The sequence below is a fragment of the Xiphias gladius genome, chromosome 2, assembly GCF_016859285.1.
Source record: "Xiphias gladius isolate SHS-SW01 ecotype Sanya breed wild chromosome 2, ASM1685928v1, whole genome shotgun sequence".
Taxonomy (NCBI): domain Eukaryota; kingdom Metazoa; phylum Chordata; class Actinopteri; order Istiophoriformes; family Xiphiidae; genus Xiphias; species Xiphias gladius.
Genome location: NC_053401.1, coordinates 6887668 through 6910642, shown reverse-complemented (window position 1 = coordinate 6910642; position 22975 = coordinate 6887668). Strand labels below are relative to the sequence as shown.

Here is a 22975-nt window from a genome sequence, read left to right as displayed (position 1 = left end):
TGTTTTAAAACGCTCACAAAGTCACCAAATCTCTTACCAAAGCACAGTAAACATTACAACAGCTTGTCAGGTGTACAGTATAAGTGGCACAAAATATCACGGACAGTATTAAGCTCTTTTCCGAAGCACCATTCTCGCATAGTGTAGTCTTTGTGATGGAAAAACTAAATGATGTAGATACAAACATCCGCTGAACAAAGCCAGACTGAATCATTTAAAGTGGGAATCTGCTGGTGAACATTCCTGTTCATTCAGTGGTGAGATCTACTATATGAGGTAACTTGGGGAAAAATCCAATATGAGAGCAGTCCAACTCTAAATAATTGTGTTTTTACACATTCGACATAATGAAGCATATCAATTCATGCCATTGTTTAAACATTTCAGGATAAAGCATCGTTTTGTACTACTGTATAATCTTTGAGATTAAGACTCTGCTTCCCAATCTGGCTGCACGAATACGTGATCTCAGACTATCTCGTTTCGAGGTATGACTGCATCAAATGGACAGAAGATTTAATTGCATCTCTTCTACCCTAACATTGAATCCAATATGTATTTTTTTAAATTGTGCAGAAAAGAGTCAGGCAAACGTTTTCAGAAGTATATTACTACTAAATTCCCATTTTCTTTAAATGATATCCTTAAGGTTTCTCAACATAGAAATACTTCTTTTGGATAATATAACGATACTAAAGATTTATGCTATGACCATCAGTTTTAATTATTTAAGCATAGTTTCTGAGAAAAAAATTTGTTTTCATCAGTTTGACTGTTGCTGTTGCTGTGGACAAGGAGCCAGTCAAAGAAGCAAATCAGAACTAATCAGAACGAAAGAAAATTCAGAGCGCTTTGTCGTTTCAGTCAGGAACAAACCTCAATGCTCTAGTTGCATCCAAAGTTGACCCCGAAAGCACATGTGAAATTGATTTAAGCTGCTAAATATATTATCAGGTTTCCAAAAAGCCTCAGCTCTCCATTAGTGATGCTTGCAACAGAATTAAAAGCTCTGTAATTTGATGTTTCTTACCAAAATTTCCCTCAGGAGTTGCGGTTGACTTCTGTCATCGAGTCTGTATGTACATGGGCATTTACCTTTGAAGTATTATCAGTGAACCAGATATTTTCTAAAGTGGTTGTTGTGTTGATAATTTGACCATGCACCATCCAAACCTCTGGACTGCACCACCTGGCAATTGACTGACACTCATTTAACAGGGGACTTCAACTTGTGGAACCCAGGATGCCCCAAAAACTCCCCCAACTTTGCAACTCTATTACTGTTTGAGGGAATTGTTCATTACCAATCCTAATCATCTACAATTTGGCCAGTCCTTGGTTTAAAATTGAGCATCAGTGTGCCACTACACGACGATGTTGTCTTGGTGCTAGTTTGTTGGCCAGCAGACAAGCCAGGGCAATGCCTCCGATCTGGGTGAAGGCTAATCCCAACACAGTGGCAGCAATGTGGAAGACATTGTCGTTGACCAAACTGAAGACTTTGCGGAAGCAGCCGTGTGGATGGATTCCTGCAGCAGCTACTCCCTCACTATCGTCTGACAGAAGAGGTCGATTCTTGCAACCCTTGCGCCTCACACAGCAGCTGTCCGGCAGGGACACCGAGGTGCCGTTCTCAGTGGCCAGGAAGGTCATATGTTGGATAGCCCAATCTGAAGTGAGCCAGTCACGCCAACCCTCAGCTCCACAACACTCCAGGGCCCTCTGCAGGCTGTCTAGAGCGTCGGCACGGCCTTCGTCCTCTGTGTAGCCGGCCACCGCTCGCTGTAAGCCGCTGCGAAATCCTCCAGCAATATCTTCACGGTAGAAGAGGCCTGAGAGTCCAGCTGCCAGACCGGCTATAAGTGCGGCAAGCTGAAAGAACCCATAAGCTCTTAGCACGCAGGGCAGGTTTGCAGCTACCCCCAGACAACCCAGGAAGCCCCAGGTGGTGACGGCGGCACCTGTGGACAGAAGGATGAGTGGGGCGTTTGGGTAGCGATTGGCAGACAACAGCATGTAGTCCGCCAGTGAAATCTGAGCCCACACACCGAGTGTGAAGAGGGCCAAGCCGGCTGCCCAGAAGAGGCAGCTGAAAGCCAGGAGACCCAGGCGCAGGAGGTGCATGACTCCCACAGGGCGGCAGCAGGGTGGGGCAGCACCCGCAGGTGGAGGTGCAGGGGGCGCCAGGGAGGCCTCTGAGCACACGGACAGGGATAGTCGCTGCTGCTGCTGGTGGAGCTGCTCCTCCTGCTCTTGGTACGGTGATAGCAGGTAGCCAGGGATGGCAGAGGGTCGACGAGGAAGAGGAGGAGGAGTGAGCAGGTCGAGACCCCGTGGAGAAGACAGTCTTCGCACGGCTAGCTGCTCGCGCTCCCAGTCCAAAGCTCGTCTGCTGGGGCTCAGCCGAGCTGACAGCGAATCATACGGCAGTGCAGAGCTCATGATCCCGGCGCCGGCTTTATCTACTCCCCTCTCTCTCTCTCTCTTTTACGCACTCCCAACCTCTCTTCTTTCCTCTATCAGTGCCTTCACTCTCGTCCTCCTGCAACACACAATCTCCCTCCCACCTCTTTACGACTGGTTATTAATCCACCACTAACACAACCAACGCCGACTGGACCGTAAATCTTGCTGATGGCTGTTGCATCGTGCCGTTATCTCCATCCACAGCCCCCTTGTTTCCACCCTATTTATCTGTCTATTTCGGGTGTTCTTTCCACCTGCATGGTTACCAGCCGCGGCTCTCCAAATTCCTCTGCTGATAGTCCCATCAAGGCATCTGCTCGCTCACTGCTGCCCCTCGCTCTGGTCAAGGCGAGAGGTGATTGCAGTGGAATGGACTGAGGATCCAGCCATGTACACCCTCTCTCGGTGTGGAGGAGACATCCATTTGGGTTTAATTTGGGTCTATTCGTGGAATTTTCTATAAAACCTATGTGATATATTTGTAAAATATAACAGCTTTCTCTGTGTTTAACCTTTATGATATAATGACAAATAAAAACACAGGCTGTTAGTCTTCATATTTTCTGTAGATCGATGTCAGTCAAGGTCATGACAGATTGAAACCGGTGCTTATAGCGTCACAGTTGGATGTGAAAATAAATTATTTCATATGTGCCACATATTTAAAAATCAGTTCAACAAAAAGATATTTTTAAAGTATGGACACGTCATATTTCTTTACTTTATAAAGACATGCAAAACATACATTTTGTAGGACATAAAGTCACATCCTCAGTCATCGAAAAATCATGGCTGCACAGTGAATGCACATTTTAATAACTGCCTACGCAACAATATGAGAATTCTAACATACAGTTCAACTTGTTTTTTTTTCCTTTTGTGAACCATTTTATGAAAACAGGTTAGTCTACAGTGCAGGCATCTTACAAATTCAACCACAAAAGCATTAATTACTGCATTTAGATGAAGCTGAAGGTCAGACTGATTTAAATTAACACAATATAGACTCGTGGGCTGAATTTTTTTTTTTTTAACTTTTGGCTCATCTTTATCCGTCCTACAGCATGGCACTATGCTTTATCTTTTAGATAACCCACCCATAGCACTCCAATGGACTATTTGACCACTTATCTTCTGAAAAAGATTCTGTGGAGAATCTGGACCAGAATCAATTGATGAACTTACAACCGTTTATTAAAAACGTATGAATATTTAAAACTTCGCTCTTAATGGCAACTGAGAAACCCATGAGCATTTATTAATGGATTACCAACATTAATAAATACGTTATTACCTAATAGAAAGGATAAACAACAGCCAAAGGGATTTTTCACAACCTGGCAACTCAAAATCTGTTCTTATTATTGGTTGATTTATTAACATTTATAAAGCAATTAGTTATAAGTCATGAATCCTTTATAAAGTATGCCTTATTAGAAAGAGGACCCACATTTACAGATTTACACATTTGTGTTTGTTAGTATGCCTGTGATGTTTATCTTGTATGTAACACGGATTTTGGCCTCATTTAACTTTAAAAATAAATTCTTACTATTGTATTACATCACTGCTCTGTTCATATTATATCACTGCGCTGATATTCATCATTTTTGTTCCACATAGTGCTCACTATATTTTGGATTCGGAACTAGCAGTGTTCTAACAACTGCAAATACATTTAGAAAACATAAACCATGCTAAAAATGGAAAGCCAATCTAAAACCACTGCAAAGCTCCCGTTAGACGGCACATCCAGGGCCCCCTGTTATACGATGCAGCTGGTTTTATCCTGGTGGTTCCTGCTTGGCATCTGCTTCCCTCCCATAAAACCCACCCCCTGCCAGTCGGAGCTAATTAAAGCCTCACAATTAATTACACACATTCAAAATGGCTCTTTTCTATAAGGGCAACCATAATAGCGACATGATGGCAGAGAGGGGAATACCCAGATAGATTGGTGGGGGCAGAGCAAGGCTGTGACAGAACTGCAATCTAGTTTTTTGGAGGGGGCTGCAGAAAAAAGTTAAATATATTTTTCCTGGGTCAGAAAAACAGAAAGATTACACCTGGCTGACCACAATGACTTATATGTTGATTTCTCAGGTGTTTTCCATGTTACACGGGCCGATTTAAGCGTCTTGTTCTCCAGCATATGAGGCATGCAACAGCGAGCCGGGAGGAAGACAGAGGGAGTTTACCACCGACAGCCGAAGGTCTGTAGAGGAAATGAGGTTATGTTTATGGTGTTTATAGTTAATCTTTGCTCTGAATCATCAGCTCACGGAGTCGCTTCGAATGTTCATTTGCACAATCAAAAACTTTGCTCACCATAAACGTTTTTCTGCTTTTCCAGGTCCTGTTAATCGTCTTGTGACCCCGCATGTGGTCACCAGGTAAGGAAACACTGGATTATATTACACAGATTTAGGTTTTATGGCCTACCACTTGAATTTATTCCCTATCACCAGTGCCCTGTCTCCTGTAAACCTGTTGACTTTTGTTTTAAAACTTCCACATAATCTCAATAATACAGATATCAAATCATGAAACGTAAGGACTATTTGGACTTGTAAGATGAATGCCAGAGTATAATTTAAATAAAACAGATGAGAATAATTAACCCCTTGTTCTTCTTCCCTATCCTTTTTATTTTTTCTATTATCTATTCATATGTTTTGCTCTTATCTTTTCGGGAGTGTTTAATGACCCTTTTCTTTTCTTGGTAGGAATCATTTAACTTGTGTTAAATGCGTACCGTTTCAGATGATGTGTAGCTATATTTTCCCAGTATGATCAATGACAGTGTTCATTCACTGAGTGATTCCAGGTGTAAAGAGGAAGCCAGCGACTGATTCATGTGCTTACGGGATCCTCTTGTCTGTGTGCGTGATTGTTTGAACCAGAGGAAGATGACTGATACGCCCTGATCTTGTTTTTAAATCATGCAGTCATGATAATAAAGGCTTTTTATTTTTTTCTACTTTAAAGAAGCAGTGTGCCTTGAATTTAAGGGTGAATCCATTCCCTTACTCATCCTTAAGTACACTTTCGATTTATACTAGCCCATGAAGGTGCCCGTGTTTTGATTTAAACCTGAAACCGTCGCTGCATACCATTGCCGCGCAATATTACAGTGATAGCGAGCAAAAAGAAACGGACAGTATTATGAGTGAAAAATCTATTTGATGAACTTTTTTTTTTTTTTTTTGCACCTGTGATTTCCATTTAAAACAAACTATTTGATTTGTCTTTAACAATTTTAAAGATTACTTTTTCAGAATAATTTCCTCAAAAGGTTGAAGGATGCAGTAGTACCAAACTGTAGCTGTGGACAAAGGTTTCTCTCCTGATCTGCAGAAAATATATTATCTCCTAATTACAACTTATACAATTTGATAAGGCTAAACACATAAACTCAAACATCCTGAAATAATACACATTGTTTTTCACAATTCCACATAGTCTCTATTATTTATTCAGATTTTTCATTCCTTAGGCTGTATGGAGTCCACAGACTGCGCTGATCTTCCCTCCTTGTGTGTCTCCATGTGTTTCTTCAGCTTGACCTTGGACGCGAATGTTTTCATGCACTGCTCACAGTACGGCTTCAGCGGCTTCAGCCCTGAGTGGCTGCGTCTGTGTCGCGCCAGCTCAGACGAGCTCTTAAATTTGAGTTCACAGATGTTGCAGGGATACGGCTTCTCCCCCGTGTGAATTCGCTGGTGTAGCTGAGCCTCGCTGAGGGTGAGAAAAGACTTTTCACAGTGTCCGCAGGGGAACGGCCTCTCTCCTGTGTGAATGAGGTTGTGTCTGGTCAGTGCGTATGGTTTGGTGAAGCCCTTCCCGCAGTAGCTGCAGGGGTATGGGCGGGCCCCAGTGTGGGAGATGATGTGTTCCTGCTGGGTTTTCTTGCTCTTGAAACATTTGTCGCACTGAGGGCAGGAGTAGGGTTTGTCGTCCACGTGTGACCTGTGGTGTTTTGAAAGCTCTCCCTGAGACAAAAAACCCTTCCCACACTGGGAGCAGAGGAAAGGTTTCTCCCCGGTGTGCATCCTCTCGTGTCTGGCCAGCACAGACACCAGTGTGAACCTCTTTGGGCAGTGCGAGCACTGGAAAGGCCGCTCGCCTGTGTGAACACGTAGGTGTTTCATGAGCATAAAGTGGAGCGAGAACCGTTTGCTGCACTGGTTACACTGGTAAGGGCGCTCCCCAGTGTGTGTGGACAGATGCCTCTTCACATCAGACCTTCGGGTGTACGTCTTCTCACAATGTGGACACTTAAACTTATGCTTTACCTGATGCATCTGCCGATGCTGGGAGCGTGCAAGCAGGGAGTCGAAGCCCTCGCCGCACTGCTGGCAGATGTAGCGTTTACTGGTGACATGGGACTTCCTGTGCTCGAGCAGCTCAGAGGAAGTCGCAAAACTCTGGCTGCAGATGGAGCAAATCTGAGGGAGCTGGCTCTCCTGGGAGTGAGACTTCTTGTGGTGGACGGTTAATGCGCGGAGGTTGGCGAAGGAGCTTCCGCACAGCTGGCAGGAGAAAGAGATGGCCACGCCGTGATGTTTGCTCTCGTGCTTTGCCAGATCCCATGAGTGCTGGAAGGTTCGGTCACACTGTGAGCAATGAAAAGGTCTCTCTCCGGTGTGAGTGAGCTGGTGTCTCCTGACGTCTGACGTACGGGTGAACGTCTTACCACACGTTTCACATGTGAGGGCCTTCTGTCTGACATGGGACTGGGAAACATTCACGCTGCTTTGATTGTCAGGCGATTCCGCTCCGCTCCGCTCTGCGTTTCCTCTGGGGAAAAGTTTAATGGATGTAAATATTTCATCAGTGCTGGAGGGAGATGGTGTAAATTTGGCCCCGGAGAGAGTCCTGTATACTTCTGTTCGAACACTCTGCATGTGGAAGTGAGGGGGGCTGTTTTCATCTGAGCTGTGGAAGGGGCACTGTGAGCAGGTGAAGATGATGGAGGTCATTTCATCAGAATCCCCTGCAAACAAAATAAAGACGCTGGTTTGAGTAAAATATGTGGATTTTACTTGAAAAGCTCCAAGAAGGTTCTCCTCTTCTTGTCAACGTATTACCTTTATCGATTCCTTTAATTGCTATCACAGAGGGGGCAACTGATGCGTCAGCTTTGCTCCTGGTGAAATGAAAAAAAAAAGTCGTTAAATTCGTAAAATTCGTAATTATGTTTTTAAAAATTCTATCTCAAAAGGTGAAGCAATTAAATGTATTAGAATAGAAATGGTTTTTGTACATTTTTGGTTCCTCTGTAGTTTCCTTTGATGATCTCCTGAATTTACACATCTCCTGACAACTAGGTGAGGTCTTCATTTGTAGACGAGAGGATCTGCGGATGTTAGCTGAGCAGGCAGACTGCTGTGCTTCAGAAACAGGAGCTTCACTGGAGACATCTGTCATTTCTGCGTGGCCAGGGTCGGAGTCATAGTCATCCTTCGGTTCTTTACAAGAAGAGTTAACACTGCTCTCTATGCCTCTGGGGTGGAAATCATCCTTCATTGTTTCTATTTTATCATCGGTCTGGTCACCTGTTTCACATCGTTCATTAGCGTTTCGTTCATCTGTAGCGTTTCCTGACGCAAGCTCCTCATTTAGGGATGAATCATTAGCCTTTCCTGTCAGCATGTCTTGGCCGAGGCTCTCCTTCCTTAGTGCAAAGGTTTTTGTAAGGGTCTCCAGCGCTTTTGCAACGTCCACAGTTTCACTTGTTTCTTCTGATCTCAAGCTGGCAGACTCCTCACCACCAACATTATCTGCGCTTACAGCCACAATCTCTTCTTCATAGAAATCTGTGTGAACCTGAACTTCAGCCGACTCAATCATTTCCTCTTCCACTTCAGATGATCCAACTTCCACCTCAGTGTAGACGGCCACAACACTGTACTGGTCCGCTCCGACAAAAGTCACAGGGTTTAATACATTAGCATAGTTATGGATCGATTCCAGTCCAACGGAGATGTTTGTCTTTTGCGAGGGAGGAATGGATAAAGCAGACATGATGCAGCTGCCAATGGTGGATGAAGGGCCATCTGCAAAAAGATAACCAGTCACTGTTTCCGCTGATGGTTGCAAAAAACTATACTTTCAAGGCACTGTACAGAAACAATGACACAACACCTTAAGACACTTAAACATATGGCTGTAAGTAACCATTACTTTTAATTACTGATTAACTGATAGTTTTTAAAAAACACCAGTTACAATTTTTTTAAAGCTCAGATGGCATCCTTGAACTGGTTATTTTTTTAAAACTCAAATAATTATGGACCAAAACAAGCAACCGGGTATAAAATAAAATTTTGACATATGTTACAAGTAACCACAGCGGTTACGATGAGAAAGGGCACAGTTGCAACGACCGATCTTAGAATTTTGAGGCTCAGCGTTGGATCATTCACCTGAAAATCACAATGACGATACGCACATTACATATCGGTACAAAACTACTAAGCACAGCACTGACGAAGGGAGTAATGACACTGAAGATTGTACTTCCATATTAAATATCTTATGTTATATTCAGAACTCATTTTGACCTGACAAAGATCCGACTGGGATCGAAATGTTCTTGATTTGGAATCAGTGTGCAGCTGTGAACTCGTTTCACCAAAGACTGTTTCTTAATAAGTGAGTTCAATGATTTATTAGTTATAAATAAAATGGTGCCAGTTTATTTTCCGTCTTTCAACTAATCAATTCAGCTCTACTTACATGGCATTTTCAGTAGCCCCGCAGTCCTGTAGTGTTCGAAGACCAAGCTCAGCTCTTCAGGTGAGGACTGAAGACACTCCTTCAAAACAGAAGGAGCAGAGCCGAGCCAGGCTGCCGTCTGTAATCACAGCACAGCTGCCCTTAAGTTCCTGGTAAAATGGCACGTTTTGTAGAGGTTAAAATAACCTGAAATATCTGGCGGGACTGACTGAATACCTGTTTAAGGTCTGGTACGGGCAGCAGCTTTTCCAGTTTTGAGAGCAACTCCCACAGTAGCACATGTAGAGCTGCATCATATTGCGGCCCATATTCCACTGGGAATACCTCCTACAAGAGATAATTAAACGTCAGTTCATTTTAGCATATATTTATGCTAAGAAACAAACTATTAAAATCTGTCTGACCTGGAAGAAGTATGCTCTCTCTACTGGGTCTTTCAGCAGGCTCTGAACAAGTGCAATGAACGTGGACTCTGTTGTTTTCACCTCTGCATCCCTGTACTGCCACAGATTGAATTCATGTCATTAAAAGAGGCCCTATCACATCATTATTTGGTTTTTAACCTGTTTTCAAAAAGAGGTATCCCCTCAATGTACTTACATCTGTGTTTGCAGAGGTTATTGGGAGTCTGTCCAAATAGCTCTGGATCACTTGAGAATCAACAGAGCCTCGTGCTGAGCCTTTGCATAGCTCCAGAATAAGCTGTAATATGAAATAAAATTTAATTAGTTAGTTAATAGAGGACAAATCAACATATTTGAATGTGACCCGGACTGCAGGTTCTGCTCACCCTTGCTCTTAGACCCAGAATGAGCTGGGCTCTCTGTCTGTGGTTGATCAGTCCGGGCACTGCCTCTGTCACCATGACCACGAACTCCTGGAGCTTCTCATAATTCATCACATCCCTCTGCTTTGCCAGCTGCCACATAGCGGCAGAGAGAAGTTGCAATGGGGGCACCAGGAGGCGAAGAGATGAAAGAGGCGGGCCTGGGTCTGAACCATAAATATGTGATGTTAGGGGATGGACTCTGGAGGGCAGCAATGAGCCTTTAATTCAAAGAGAACCTGTAGACAAGCTTAACAACACTAATTTAATTTAAACCATTTTTGAGGTCTATCTTAAATGAGCTCTTTCACAGTATAAATATAATAGAGGCAACAATTTGCTAAATCAAAGCAAGGGCACATTACTGATGAATCTGATGAAAACTACAAGCCATAAGCCTATGAACCAGTATAATTGCTGGGCAAACCTATTTAATGGGAGTTTTAAATTTGCAACCTGGCATAGTATCTGCGGCTTTGCTTTGGATCTCAGAACAATGAACTGTAATACCTGACAATCTTAATTAAAGTCTGAATATAATGATATAATTTTTTAATGCACCTGCACTAGTTTGACGCCTTCTACAAGTCATGATTCCTCTAAATAGACGGGCCCCGCTAACCTTCTGACTAACATAAACATGGCCTGCTTTGAATTACAGCGGGAGCAGAATGTCAGTATACATACCGTTTATTTTGTCCGTTGTACCAAGAGCCTCCATTAGTGCAATACGACCCCTGTAGCTTTGAAAAATAAACGTAAAATTATGTTGTTTGCTTTCGTGGCTAACATGCGCTGTTAGCACGCAAGCGCCCGTTCCCTCAAGTCTTGTCCTGTGTTTCCTCTTTTCAAAATAAAAATCTGACAACTGAGCTGTGACTGCTTTTAACATATAATGCCCCCCCCCCCTCAAATTTTGTCAGTTTTGCTATTATACAGTTCACCTACATGGAATAGTATGTGAACTATTGCTTTGTTAAACTACTATTATCAAGGTAAAGAATTAACTTTCATGTTAAACATTAAAACATTTTATGGATACAGAAAAAAGTATGTAGTTAAGTCCATAAATTAACAGGACATTTATAGTTATTTAAACAAGGGTACTTTAATATACTTTAGGTTTCAACATCTGTTTGCACTGTAAGCGATAATAAGTATTTTTTTTAGTTACTTATAGAGCAGAAAAAAGGTTTTAGAGACTCGCTCATAATTGTGATCAAATGTATCATATAGAAGTTGTCATCATCCGTTGTGTTGGTGCTTATTCCCACTTAAGTTCTAAAGTTGTCTGAAATTAAACTACACATTAGATTAAAACTAGACATTCTCGGTTGAAATAACTTGAAATGAGCAAAACTTACATATTTACATTAAGTTGATGAGAAAAGATTAAATTCCTAGATGGTGTTTTACAGTGTACGTCCCAGACTGTTTGTGTTTATAGTGAACAAACACAAACATAGTAGCGGATGTTGTTGTTTTTCCACAGACTTCAAAATAAAAGTCAAACGACAAATCCCGTCGGCTTTTATTCTTGCGGAAGCTGCGGGCGACGTCACGACGCGATCACGCAAGCCCAGAGTCACATGAATCGTTTCATATAGAAAATGTTTTTTTGTGGTTGTTTTTATTTTTTTAATGTGATGTAGCGACTTCTGGCCATTTTTCCAGCTGAGAAAACTCTCGCAAGTGAAACAGAAACTGCAATTTAATCTGACGCAGGAGTTAGAAATCGAACATGGACGAGGACGGGCTGCCAATTGTGGGGTCTGGAGTTGATCTCACCAAGGTTCGTGTGTTCGCTAGCTAACGCCAACGGTGGAAATTGCCCACTGGGGAAGCGTGAAGAAAAACGGGTCGAGGCAGAAGTACGAGACGGCTGCCGCGATGACAACAGATTGCCAAAATCGTTTGGCCTAAACGAAAGCAAACGATTAGTTGACTGTCGTCGGCACATTGGACAGTTTTGAGCTGTCAACATGGCGCTGATGTTACGCCTCAAGTTTCTCCATACAGTTCTGTAGTTTTCAAAGGAATTCCCTTCCTTTCCGCGTATGCATACACAGTGAACACTTTAAAACAAGATGGACGTGTTTAGTTTACTGTATGGCTGCTAACTAACTAAGGTCACGTCTTCAGATGTCCAAAACCAAAAGATGTCCAGTTTACAATAACATTAGACCAACAAAAGCAGACAAACCTCACATTTGAGAAGCCGACACAAGAGAATTTTTCACTTTTTTTTAATTTCTTCAACATCTTTGCTTGACTCAAGTGTTTCACCGATTTTTCAAAATAGTTGTCAGCTCTGTCGATCGACTAATCGATTTGGACCAATCGTTCCAGCCCTAGTTTACCGGACTGTAGCAGTAGAGACGTGTTTCCTGCAGTATTCTGCAAATCCGGTGTTAACACCAAATGTTGACACCAATCAGATTCTGTGACCCGATTGGGAATTTCTGCTGTGTTTGGGGGTGGGGTGGGTTAATTACAGTAAAATACTGTCACTGTAAACTGAAAATGCACATTTCACAAATACACAGATGCCCCTGGGGTTAATATTTGTCAGATGATCACGATAAAATAAAGGTCTGGTTGATGCCAGCTTCCTACAGTGTCCCTCAGGCACTAAACACTCCAGACCAAACTACACGATAAATTTTAACAAAATAAGAATTATCTGTATTCTAATTGCAAAGATAGACAAGCTGTAGATACCCAAAAGTAAGAGTACTGTCTTTAACACCTATATGGTTGAGATATCTTGCATTTAGCATAATTTTATGTATCCATAGCACCATTTAAACAACTGGTTTCATTCTAAAATGTTTAGAAATAATTAATGATATCAAAATATTTTTACGCTGATTGAATGAATACATCCTTTTTTTCCCCTCCCATTTGGCTGTGGTGGGAGTGGGGTGAGAAATTGCTTTATCGAGATGGTGTGAGTTGGTTCCTTCCCTTAGTACAGCACACTCTGGGTTGCCCCTCTAGTACTTAATACTGTGACTTAAATAAATGTGTCTGTGTTTCCTCCAGGTTCCTGCCATTCAGCAGAGAAGGATCGTGGCCTATCTCAATCAGTTTGTTGTCCACACGGTGCGGTTCCTAAACCGCTTCTCCACAGTCTGTGAAGAGGTTTGTGCTGAAAAGCTTCCTGCTCTTGCTTCCTGCCTTGTTGTTTAGGTCACAGCAGCAGTTTCTGTCACACTTGGATCACACCCTGAACTGTCAAACGTCTTTCCCCACAGAAACTTGCAAACATATCTCTTCGCATACAGCAGATCGAAACCACTCTGTGCATTTTGGAAGCCAAGGTGAGTTCTTGAGCCTCTCCCATCATTCTGTCTGCAGTTTATGACTTCATGTACATATCATGTCCATACACTCACCTTATATGGAACATTGTTGTGCCCTGAGCAGCTGTCCTCCATTCCCGGACTGGAGGAGGTCACAATAGATGGAATGAATCAGCAGCAAACCACAGAGGCTAATGGTCCAACAACTGCCAGTCAGAGCCAAACCGGCGGTCCACCAAGAGAGACTCTGCCACCCCCAGAGGTAGATGTACAGACATGCACACAAATGAACAGATATAGTGTTTTTCAGCCCTACTGAACTGCAGAGCAGCCAAAAGCCAAGATGATTTTTTTTTCACAATCTTGCTATCTGGCTAGCCTGGTTCTGGCCAAAGCCCAAAAAAACCAGCCTTCCATCACCTGAAGCTAATTAACACGTTAAAACCGGTTCATTTAATCCACACTCAACTTGGTAACCTCACAGTGACGATGGGTCTCAAGGAAGTCAGTGCGCAGCCAGAGAGAAATAGTTTCAGCACATAACTCCATGTAAAAACCACAACATTTCTGTGTGTGCACAGATAAAATAAACGAGATACAGTGTGCGGCGTGGTGAGTTTTAGGGTTTCTGGTAGTTGTAGTTTTGACCTTTTAGAATGAACCAGGCTAGCTGTTTCCAAATTATATGCTCAGCTAAGACAGTCAGCTGCTAGCCGTTCAGATTTAGCAATGAAATTTGGCAAAAACTTTCAAAAGTGTTCTAAAAGAGGAGAAACACAATTACATTTAAAGCAGTAGGTGTAGTTCATTAATGATCCGTATAATACACTCCAGCGTCAGATAAACACATCTGGAGATTTTCACAGACTCTGGAAGTAGAAAACCTACCAGAAAAATTTAAACAGGGTAGCACCCCTGATATATCTAGTTCCGTCTAAACCAATTGTTGCTTCACACTGCCCCATGCTGTAGCCTGCTCCGACCGCACCAGAAGCTGCACCCACGCCGAAAGCAGAAGCAGCCGCAGAGAACGTCATGACAGTGGCCAAGGACCCACGTTATGCCCGATATCTGAAAATGGTTCAAGTGGTGAGTCTACAATTACCCCTGCTCATGTACTCTTGGCGTAAAAATAATGTTTATATCTTAATAGATGTTTGCTCTTTGACAGGGTGTTCCGGTTATGGCCATTAAGAATAAAATGGTCCTAGAGGGTTTGGATCCCAACTTGCTTGAGTGAGTGTTACACTGCTAAATTAACACGTATTAATGTCTCTGCATTTGTGTTGAATTTGTGCTGCGAGGTTTCATCAAACTGACCAATAATGATTCCCTCCCGGCTGATTATAGCACACCGGATGCCCCGGTTCCTGACGGAGGAGCGAGGAGCTCAGAGGATCAAGATGTAGCCGCCACCAGCTCCGACAGCGAATCGTCTTTCAGTGACTGACATCTCTCCTGTGTCCTCCGCGCCAGAAAAGCTTCCTGCAAAGGCCGTCCATCGCTGTCTGAGCTTCCTTAGGGCCGTACGCAGGAGAGGACACGTTCGCAGCGTGCCTGTAAAGGAGCGCCAGCCAGAAGGTGCAGGTGTAGGTGCCTGCAACAGAAAATCTAACCAGAGTGATTGTAATTTCAGTCCAAATGAGCTGAAATGCTTCTCTTGTCGGTCAATCCGATCTCCATGAGTTTGATATATCATAAGCATTTTTGATAAATGATTATTCGTTTCAAAAGGAGGAAACAATTTCCTCTGTTGATTATGTAAGATGTAGTACTCGCAACGTGACGGTAGCAAGTAATCTTTCTACGAAACCTATCAAGTAGTAGTTGTAGGTCTTCTGTGGTATTGACATTAACCATCACAGTCTAATACCTTTAAGAGATCACTTGGTAGTTCTGTCTCTGTTTGTTACAGGGTCCCGGTAAATTTGGAAAAAAAATATATGTCGGATACTTTGGATGATTTAAAACGTGCTTTGTGAATCTGTGTGTTGAGGCCAGGCAGGAAAAATATCACAACAATCTTGTTCCAGCATCAGTGCCCTGTATATCCCGTCGCCTCAACGGCCTGTTTGGCGTCAATCGCAATGGACTGCAAAATAACGCAAAGTCACGTGAGCATTTTTAGCCGGCGTCCTGGACGAAGTGCCCGTTTCTCTACATTTCAAAGCAGAGCTGCCGTGGGCAAAAGCAGTGGCTTTTCTGTTTTCACATATGAGAAATGCACAAAACAAAAGTAACACAACTTATCTCTTATTACCGGGTTTGGTAAACAAGCTGCTAGTGGAAGAATAATATGCGTTTCCAGTGTTTCACCTTGTTTACTATTGCATAGAAGATTAGAATTTTCTTACTGAAGTGACCACGTCAGAAGAGAGACAACTTCAGTAGATTCAGTGTAAAGCCACTGTTGCTGTAACATGGTTGATTTAGACAAAATTAGTGGCTTTGGAAAGTATTCAGACCCCTTCAGTATTTGCACTTTATTGTACCATAGATTTAGTTTTAAATGGATTAATATTAGTTTATGGCCATTAATCTACAAACAGTAACTAGAAACTTTTGCACGAGATTAAAGATTCGAGAATGAAATCTGAGTACTTTCCAAAGCAGCTGTATGTGTCTTGGATTTATGATATAAAAATCAATAAACGATGAATAGAAATGCTTTGCCTGGCTCTGCTTTATGTACTTCCATAGCTAACATTTTTCCAATCGACATGCCTCTTAATCTTGTAGATTTTTAATGTTTGCCCAGGAATAACAGTATATTGCGCACTCACCTCTGATAAAATGAAGAGTGAACAAACTTCTGCCAAGAGGTATCTCAGTGATGAACGCCATTCGTCAAAACAAAAGGTTAACTACGGGCTATTTTTGTGTTTGAGTCTTTATCGTTACATGGATCAGAACTTGTGTGTACATGCTTGGAGATGTAGAAACAGAGCCAAGAACGTTTTAGCACAAAATAAATGTATTGTCTTTGATAAGATTTCTATGAATGGATATAACAATATAGTGACTTTGAAAAAGTGAGTATGGAGACGTCGGGAAAGCACGTTTTTCAAGAACAACAATTGTTGGATCTGTGATTTTGCCTGTAACAAACACTCACACAGTTTGCTTGAAAAAGTGAATCTTTATTATTCAACTCAGCAGGGACAGCATCATCTGTGCAATACATAATGTCACAAGCAAATATACGGAAGTGATTGAGTAAAAAAAAAAAACCCCAAAAACTAACATTTCCCTTGTAAAAATACAGTATCTGTAGTGAAAAAGTGACTAATCTGTATTCATGTGACCTCCATTCTGTCACCTTAACACATTACAGTACAGGACTTCTTTCGTTAGAATACTGTGTGTTCATCCCGTCCATGGAGAACGTTCAGTCACCATATTTAGGCAGGATCTAAACAGGGCCCTAAACCCTGGCTGCTGATATACTGTCTATCTGCCGAAAACTCAGGTTTGAGTGGAGTATCTTGGCCAATACCAACAGCCAACACTTCTGACCACTTTCAGAGTTTGATTTTCTTCCCCTGTTATCAAGTCAAGTCAAGTCAATAATCACAAAAATTGGTCTCAGAGGGCCTCACGTCGTCTGTCCTGCCCTTAGTTTTTCTTGTGTGAGTGCAAAACAACAGCTACAGTACTGGCAGTATGTTCAGGCATTGGTTGCCGACTGGGGGCTTGATAGCACAATAAAATCTGAGGGGGTTAAGAGATTAGAAACAAATCATACATAGAAATACATAATACAAATATACATACAAATATATTTCTGTTACACAAAATAGTTGCATTTTTCAGACTTTTCTCAAATTATTGTATTTTATGTGTGGAAAATTCTGGATACTTTGCCCCTTTTGGCCTCTGAAAATCCTCCAAATTAAACAATTTGAGAGGGAAAAAGTCGCTCTTGGGTTGAAATGCTTAAGACTCTTGTCTACGTTAACCTGTGACGAGGGGTCACACGAAGACATTTGGTTTGTTCGGACCCAAGACACAAAAAGAAAAAAGTTTGGAGCCACAACGCCGAGGCTGAGGGGAAAAAGCGCACGGAACAAACCTCTTTAATCCTCATCGGCTTCGATTACTGTTTATCATGGGGATTGAATCCGGCCGTGGGGCTGATCAAATTCCCTAAGTAGCCTAATTCCCATCGCACGATGCTGATCGCGGCCCGGGGAGACATCGCAAAAACGGCATCAATAGCTGCACTGTGGGGCCACATAGGAAACGATCACGCGGTGCCATTCAGCGCGAGGAGTACACAGCTGGTACCTCAACAGAAACTCTGAACTGGGAAAACAAAAACAACACATTCTGTTAAGGAACTGGCAGCATCTGGATAATAATCCTATTTGTAGTAATATTTCAGACAGTTTTCTGGTGCGCATAGGACGAGCACCTGCGTGCTTCGCCATTTTCCCCTCACAACGTCTTAGTCCCGCGCCATCGGCTCGGGCGGCTGACGCGCGATTGAACCCACGCGGGCGGCAATCACGCGTTCCGCCGTGTGATGGAACTTCTTCCTCTTCCGCGGTCAGACGTCCGACGACGGCTCGTGACAGCGCTGGTGTGCGGCGACAGCCGAGAGTGCAAAGTGCAGAGTGGCGGACGGCAATAAGTACACTTGTTGAAAAGACATGGGATTGTGTACAAAGTGTAAAAGATGCAGGCTGCGGTCAGTTTTACTTCTTTACAATGTCAGACCCGACGGACTGCCGGTTGCACAAATCTATAAATGATCTACAAAGTACCTGCTCTGCTAAACAAATTCAGTCGGGTGGAAACATAACGCACGATGTTACAAAAGCCTTGTGTGTGAAAACATATGAGCACAAAAAAAAAAAAAAACCCTCGCCAAAACTAAATGCAGCCCACTGAAGATACCGGTGTTCAAAGTTCGGCTGGGAGCCGGGCATCAAGACAGCTCCTCGAACTCGGTCTTCACTCGCAAGGTAAACATCTGTAGGGGGGAGAGGGAGAGGAATAAGAATCTCTTCCGGGGAATAAAAAGGGAGAATCCCGACGCTCCGCCCATCGGCCTCTGACACTCACTTTGAAATCATCGATGTATGTGAGGAAGAAGCAGACGAAGCTGAAGGCCACGACCCACTCGCATACGGCGCTGGCCACGTGGAAAGGGTAGTCCTGTCGAGGGGGGGGGCAGAGACAGAGGGGCTGCAGTCAGGCAGGATTCGGCACTGTGACTGCGGGTGTGAAAGGACGAGGGGGCTACAAGCGACAATCCCCGTTGTTACCGGTTATTCTGACAGTTAGATGAACTGATCGATTGTTTGAACCCGTCTCAATTCCCCTAAAAATCTCAGTCCAAAGCCCACAGAAAAGAAATCTGGTTGCTATCACATAAGACAAAACAAAACATAACAGCTCATTCTCACAGTAAAGAAAGTGGGTCGGGGGGAATGTTTGACATCTTTGCCTGAAAAATGACAAACCGTTAGTTGACAATCAAAAACAGTCGAACTAATCGCCTCGGCTCCAAACCGGTGCCCGTGGCGTACTTGACAACACCGCGGCTTACCTGGTCCTCCCTGTCTCTGTGCAGCCTGGTTTGATGCACGAAAAACGCGCAGACGACAGCTGGAATCATCCGCTGAGGAAAATGGCAATTTGACACCGGTCGTGTGAGGGATGCACAGTTAGGTCCATTTAGCCGTCTAGGAATTTACGGCCATTTTTAAAAAATATATATTTATACACAGTCCCTGGCTTTAATTCCCCAAAAAGCGATTTCAATATGGGAGGAACCCCCCCCTGAATAAAAGCCGAGAGTCTGCACTTCAATCACGCCCCCGGGTGCCTTCATTTTCAAATCCATGCCGGTGGCGCGCAGAAGCAAAAAAAAAAAAAGTGCGTCCCTGTCCAGATACTTACGGACCCAAGTGTAGCATCCTGGTTAAATGCGCGTCGTGCATGTTCACAGAGCAGAAACCAAAGCATCTCGACTTTTCTCTTTTTTTCTTTTTTTTTTGGTAGGATACTGGGGAAAAACGCCAAGGCGGCGACGACGGCGATGCCCAAGCGCGCGCGACACACGCCCGCCGAGGATCCATACGGGTAGGCGTGGTACGACACCACCGACTGGACGACGATGTACAAGACACCGGAGACAAAGAACAGCAGAGCCCCCAGGTCGTGGACTTCTGTCACCGTTGTTTCCTGCGAGTAGGGGAAGCAGAAAAAAAAACAAAAAAAACAAAACGCGCCGTTAAACACCGCATCACACTGCAGCCCCGTGAGTGACTTGGGTTGGAAAACGGGGACTTACGTGGCAAGGCATACCTGGAAAGTGGCGACTATACACATGCTCAAGCAGGAGACCACCCCGAGCACCAGGGCGGCTTTGTTGAGACGTGGGCTCACCACCCTCGTTTCTTCACTCAGCTTCTCCACAAACTTGTATCTGGCATATATGGTGGCTATTCCTGTGCAAAGGTCAAATTGAGCATTAAACACATCTTGTGAACTTCCTAAAAAAAACACACACACACATTCTGCCTGCATCCTATGCCACAAAGTCTGCTTTCATTTTCTTGAAAAAAGGGGAAATGTGACTAACATCTTTGGAAAGCCTGGTTCCTCCCTTGAGAAAACACAAGGTTGCTTAAGAAAAAACCAAAAAAAACCAAAAAAAATAAAAAAATAAAAAAAAAAAAAAACAGTCAGCTTGCAAGGAGTTGACACTGCTGAAGTTCATACTTAAAGGGATGGGGGAAAAAAATAAAAATACCTGCCCCTGAAGAAATGAATGTCATCAGGCCAAAAATGCAGCTCTCTGGGGGGTTCGCGCCCGTGTCGCTGAAAAAGGGAGAAGAGATTTGAGCCTTTCAGCCCTCACTTTACAACTCACAGTGAATCACAACTTTCCGTCGTTTGGGGCCCCCTCTCTCTCTCTCTGTGTGTGTTGGCAGCCCATCTATTTTGTCGGAAATGTCTAATCTAGAAGGGGGAAGTGAAAAGGCGAGGGCCTCCTAAACGACAGCTGTGTTCGCGCAGCTGTCGTTTGGGTACCGGCCAAGTTTACGCGCAGGAAAACGAAACTAAACTAGGGTCCCGAGCACGGCGCTCGCCTGGCTCTCAGAAACCACCTCACGAACACGAAAAACATCGACAGGTGTGTGTGTGTGTGTTTATATAGCTCCAAACATGGTTAAAGACCGGAGGTTAACTGGCTCTTGCGCCCGCGGTCAAAAACAAGCCGTACGCGTGTGCCAAGCTTACCTGATGTATGGAAATAGGACATCGACGTCGTGTCTGAAAATCGCAATCAGGTAGGAAATGATGAAAGTGCTGGAGGACCAGATGACCAGAAACACTGGCAGAGAGCACAGCCCTTGCGTGAACCAGAACATCTCAGCCAGGGGGAGGGGGGGGGGGAGTTTGTTGTTTTACGCGGAACTTTCAGAAGACGCTTCCACGCGTAGGACGGGGGGCCAGGGTACACGGAGAGAAGATCCAGGTCTGATGCTGGTCCGGGAGGGGGGGGGGACGGGGACGGGACGGGGGGACGGCCGAGTCTGCGGGTCTTTCTGAGAAGTCCGGGGAGGTTCTGTTACCGACAGTCACATCGTGGTGTGTGAACAAGAATGAACTTGGCCTCTGCCAATAAGCTGATATACAGTGTACAGTAAACCCCCCCCCCCACACACACACACACACACTCCTTGTGGGCCGTCCTACTCAAATAAAACCACCCGTTTTTATGCAGCTCCCTTCCTTCCTCTCTTTATCTCTCTGTATTTGCTTGGCTCCCGCACTCACAGGCCAAAGTAAAACATCTTCCGTTGAATTCCTACGCACTTTGAACGTGGCAGTACCGGCAATGACCGGCAGCGAGGGGAAGCGTTCAGATCTGTCGCCGGGGCCGCGACACCGCAGTGCAGAAGTGCGAGTACATTTAAAGGTCCGCTGCACTGGAAAACAGCACTTGTCAGAAAAACGCACTTTAAGTATAACAGGTTAAAGTAATATAGTTGGAGAGTGGTTTGTGTGTGTGTGTGCGCGTGTGTCTGTCCGTGTGACTGCTCTGTCCAGGAAGCCGCTGGGGGCCTGAGATTTTAAAGGAACCTATTCCTTAATGAGGCCTTTCAAACAACACCAGGTCTGCCCGGTCCGGTTGTTGCAGGGTTCCGGGTTCGGGTCGCTCCGGTCCTTGTTGCCAGGCTGACATCCGAGGACCTTTCCCCTCGACTTTGGTCTGCACCTGGGAACACCCGACCACTAAATGTCAAAATGTGAGGGTCAGTTCCTTTAAACCCTGACAGTCCGCGTGCTCTCGGATCGGGTGGCCAGCGTTCCCACATGTCAACCCCCCCCCCCCGAAACGTTCCCTAGTGTCAGCCAGGGACGCGGTGGTCGTGGTGCTCCCAGAGGACCCAGACTTTGCACACTTTGTGGGGAGGAGCTTAGAAAAAAAAACTCCACATGACCAAATCCCCTCCCTGGCATCTAGGGGGGAAATTATTTTATACCGAATGATCAAGTGAGGATGGTGCGTGGACTAACAACTCCTACACTGTCTGTCAAAGTGGGACAGACATATTTCCTATAGTTACTAAATTATATTTACTGGCTGGACCATTTCCCAACACTTCCTGTCTGTCTTCACTGTCCCTGTCAAATCACAGCATAAAAAAAATTGAATTTACTCAAAATTAAATTACATTAAATTTACTCAAATCAATTTGAGTTAAATCAATTGATTAAATGATATTAATAAATTAAGAGTAAATAGATTTAGATGAATTAAATTGAATTATATTTACTAAATTAAATTACACTGAATTTAAAATAATACTAATTTTGATCATTTTAAATAATTTTAAATCCAATTACATTGAATTTTAGGCTGAATTTAAGAAGAAGTAAAAACTGCAGCCTCCCTGGATGACGGAGGTGAGACCATGTTTTGGTCACGTGACAACACCTGAGCAAGTTCCTCTCAAAGTCGGCAGTGAGATACAATGGAAAGCTTCCGTAGCAGCTAAGTAAGTGAACCTTGAGTTTAGGATTCATTTCATGTGAGTACTTTTTTTAATTTTTTTTATTTTTTTCTCCCTGATGATTTGGTGTGTCAAAGACTAGCACTGATCAGCTGTATTTCTGCCTCAGTTGTAGATTGTCTCCGTCAGCTGATTTAAAGCACCCATATTTTGCACTGCGTCAATATACTTTATGTTCACCGTGTCAACACTGAGCCTTAAAGTGAATGTTTAAGACTACTCCTTTGGGCTTGTTCAGACGTTTTGCCCTTTTACTTTGTAAAAACGAGTGTTAAAGTTGCACTAAGTGACACTTTAAATCAGCAAAAGCACAAATGACTAAGTGGAATATGAAAAGGGCTTCTCATGGCGGCGAACCTACTGAAAATGATCGGCCAACACTGTAGCTTCCCTCAGCTCTACGAAGCGTTTCGGCATCTTTCGGTTCCTGGTTTTAGTTTGACTGCCCACAATTGCTTATTTTGGTCTAGTCCCACTGCTCTCCTCAAGCTCACTTCCGGCCACTGCAGGCAGGTTTTTTTCCCCCAATGTAACAGCTGTAATAAAGCACTAATAAAACCACTGTATACTAACTGCCCTACACCAAACAGCAGACAGCAAAG

At 43.7% G+C, this 22975-nt stretch overlaps 4 protein-coding genes across 9 annotated transcripts; 1 reads left to right on the top strand and 3 right to left on the bottom strand.

Annotated features, from left to right (window-relative positions):
• Positions 1–1353: 1353 nt before the first annotated feature.
• Positions 1354–2444, bottom strand: LOC120797174 (tetraspanin-7-like). The gene has a single exon (XM_040140552.1). It carries the CDS (start codon positions 2440–2442, stop codon positions 1354–1356), a length of 1089 nt encoding a protein of 362 aa, XP_039996486.1. The 5' UTR covers positions 2443–2444.
• Positions 2445–5452: 3008 nt separating this feature from the next.
• LOC120798234 (zinc finger protein 180-like) lies at positions 5453–13460 on the bottom strand. 3 transcript variants are annotated; one of them, XM_040142393.1, is made up of 11 exons: positions 12357–12431; positions 12237–12268; positions 10721–10776; positions 9998–10200; positions 9808–9909; positions 9612–9707; positions 9424–9534; positions 9208–9325; positions 7733–8525; positions 7557–7615; positions 5454–7462 (listed from the first exon to the last, which is right to left on the bottom strand). In XM_040142393.1, exons 3-11 carry the CDS (start codon positions 10752–10754, stop codon positions 5952–5954), a joined length of 3027 nt encoding a protein of 1008 aa, XP_039998327.1. In that variant the 5' UTR covers positions 10755–10776; positions 12237–12268; positions 12357–12431; the 3' UTR covers positions 5454–5951. The 3 variants fall into 3 exon arrangements, with proteins under 3 accessions (XP_039998319.1, XP_039998327.1, XP_039998335.1); XM_040142401.1 differs by having other exon boundaries at positions 12242–12268; XM_040142385.1 differs by lacking the exons at positions 12237–12268; positions 12357–12431 and adding an exon at positions 13432–13460 and having other exon boundaries at positions 5453–7462.
• On the top strand, positions 11569–16003 carry washc3 (WASH complex subunit 3). Its single transcript, XM_040142443.1, has 7 exons — positions 11569–11825; positions 13079–13177; positions 13291–13356; positions 13463–13600; positions 14311–14427; positions 14510–14574; positions 14689–16003. The coding sequence occupies exons 1-7, from the start codon at positions 11775–11777 to the stop codon at positions 14786–14788; spliced, it is 636 nt and encodes a 211-aa protein (XP_039998377.1). The 5' UTR covers positions 11569–11774; the 3' UTR covers positions 14789–16003.
• Positions 16004–18201: 2198 nt separating this feature from the next.
• On the bottom strand, positions 18202–20922 carry dram1 (DNA-damage regulated autophagy modulator 1). Of its 4 annotated transcripts, none has more exons than XM_040142414.1 (7): positions 20593–20922; positions 20102–20169; positions 19654–19796; positions 19246–19530; positions 18893–18964; positions 18406–18498; positions 18202–18313 (listed from the first exon to the last, which is right to left on the bottom strand). In XM_040142414.1, exons 1-7 carry the CDS (start codon positions 20721–20723, stop codon positions 18269–18271), a joined length of 837 nt encoding a protein of 278 aa, XP_039998348.1. In that variant the 5' UTR covers positions 20724–20922; the 3' UTR covers positions 18202–18268. The 4 variants fall into 4 exon arrangements, with proteins under 4 accessions (XP_039998348.1, XP_039998359.1, XP_039998357.1 ...); XM_040142425.1 differs by having other exon boundaries at positions 18893–18951; positions 19353–19530; XM_040142423.1 differs by lacking the exon at positions 18893–18964.
• Between the last annotated feature and the right edge of the window lie 2053 nt (positions 20923–22975).

What these genes read in the sequence shown, in the direction of transcription:
- LOC120797174 (XM_040140552.1), bottom strand. Translation starts at nt 2,442, where the DNA reads ATGAGCTCTGCACTGCCGTATGATTCGCTGTCAGCTCGGCTGAGCCCC.
- washc3 (XM_040142443.1), top strand. Translation starts at nt 11,775, where the DNA reads ATGGACGAGGACGGGCTGCCAATTGTGGGGTCTGGAGTTGATCTCACC. An exon ending in TCTCCACAGTCTGTGAAGAG is followed by an intron (nt 13,178 to 13,290) that starts GTTTGTGCTGAA and finishes CTTTCCCCACAG; the next exon opens with AAACTTGCAAACATATCTCT. An exon ending in TTGGATCCCAACTTGCTTGA is followed by an intron (nt 14,575 to 14,688) that starts GTGAGTGTTACA and finishes GGCTGATTATAG; the next exon opens with CACACCGGATGCCCCGGTTC.
- LOC120798234 (XM_040142385.1), bottom strand. An exon ending in TAACCTCTGCAAACACAGAT is followed by an intron (nt 9,708 to 9,807) that starts GTAAGTACATTG and finishes AATCTGTGGCAG; the next exon opens with TACAGGGATGCAGAGGTGAA. An exon ending in AGAGAGCATACTTCTTCCAG is followed by an intron (nt 9,535 to 9,611) that starts GTCAGACAGATT and finishes TATCTCTTGTAG; the next exon opens with GAGGTATTCCCAGTGGAATA.
- dram1 (XM_040142414.1), bottom strand. Translation starts at nt 20,723, where the DNA reads ATGTTCTGGTTCACGCAAGGGCTGTGCTCTCTGCCAGTGTTTCTGGTC. An exon ending in GTCCTATTTCCATACATCAG is followed by an intron (nt 20,170 to 20,592) that starts GTAAGCTTGGCA and finishes TCCCTTTTTCAG; the next exon opens with CGACACGGGCGCGAACCCCC. An exon ending in ACAGAGACAGGGAGGACCAG is followed by an intron (nt 18,499 to 18,892) that starts GTAAGCCGCGGT and finishes CCCCCTCGACAG; the next exon opens with GACTACCCTTTCCACGTGGC.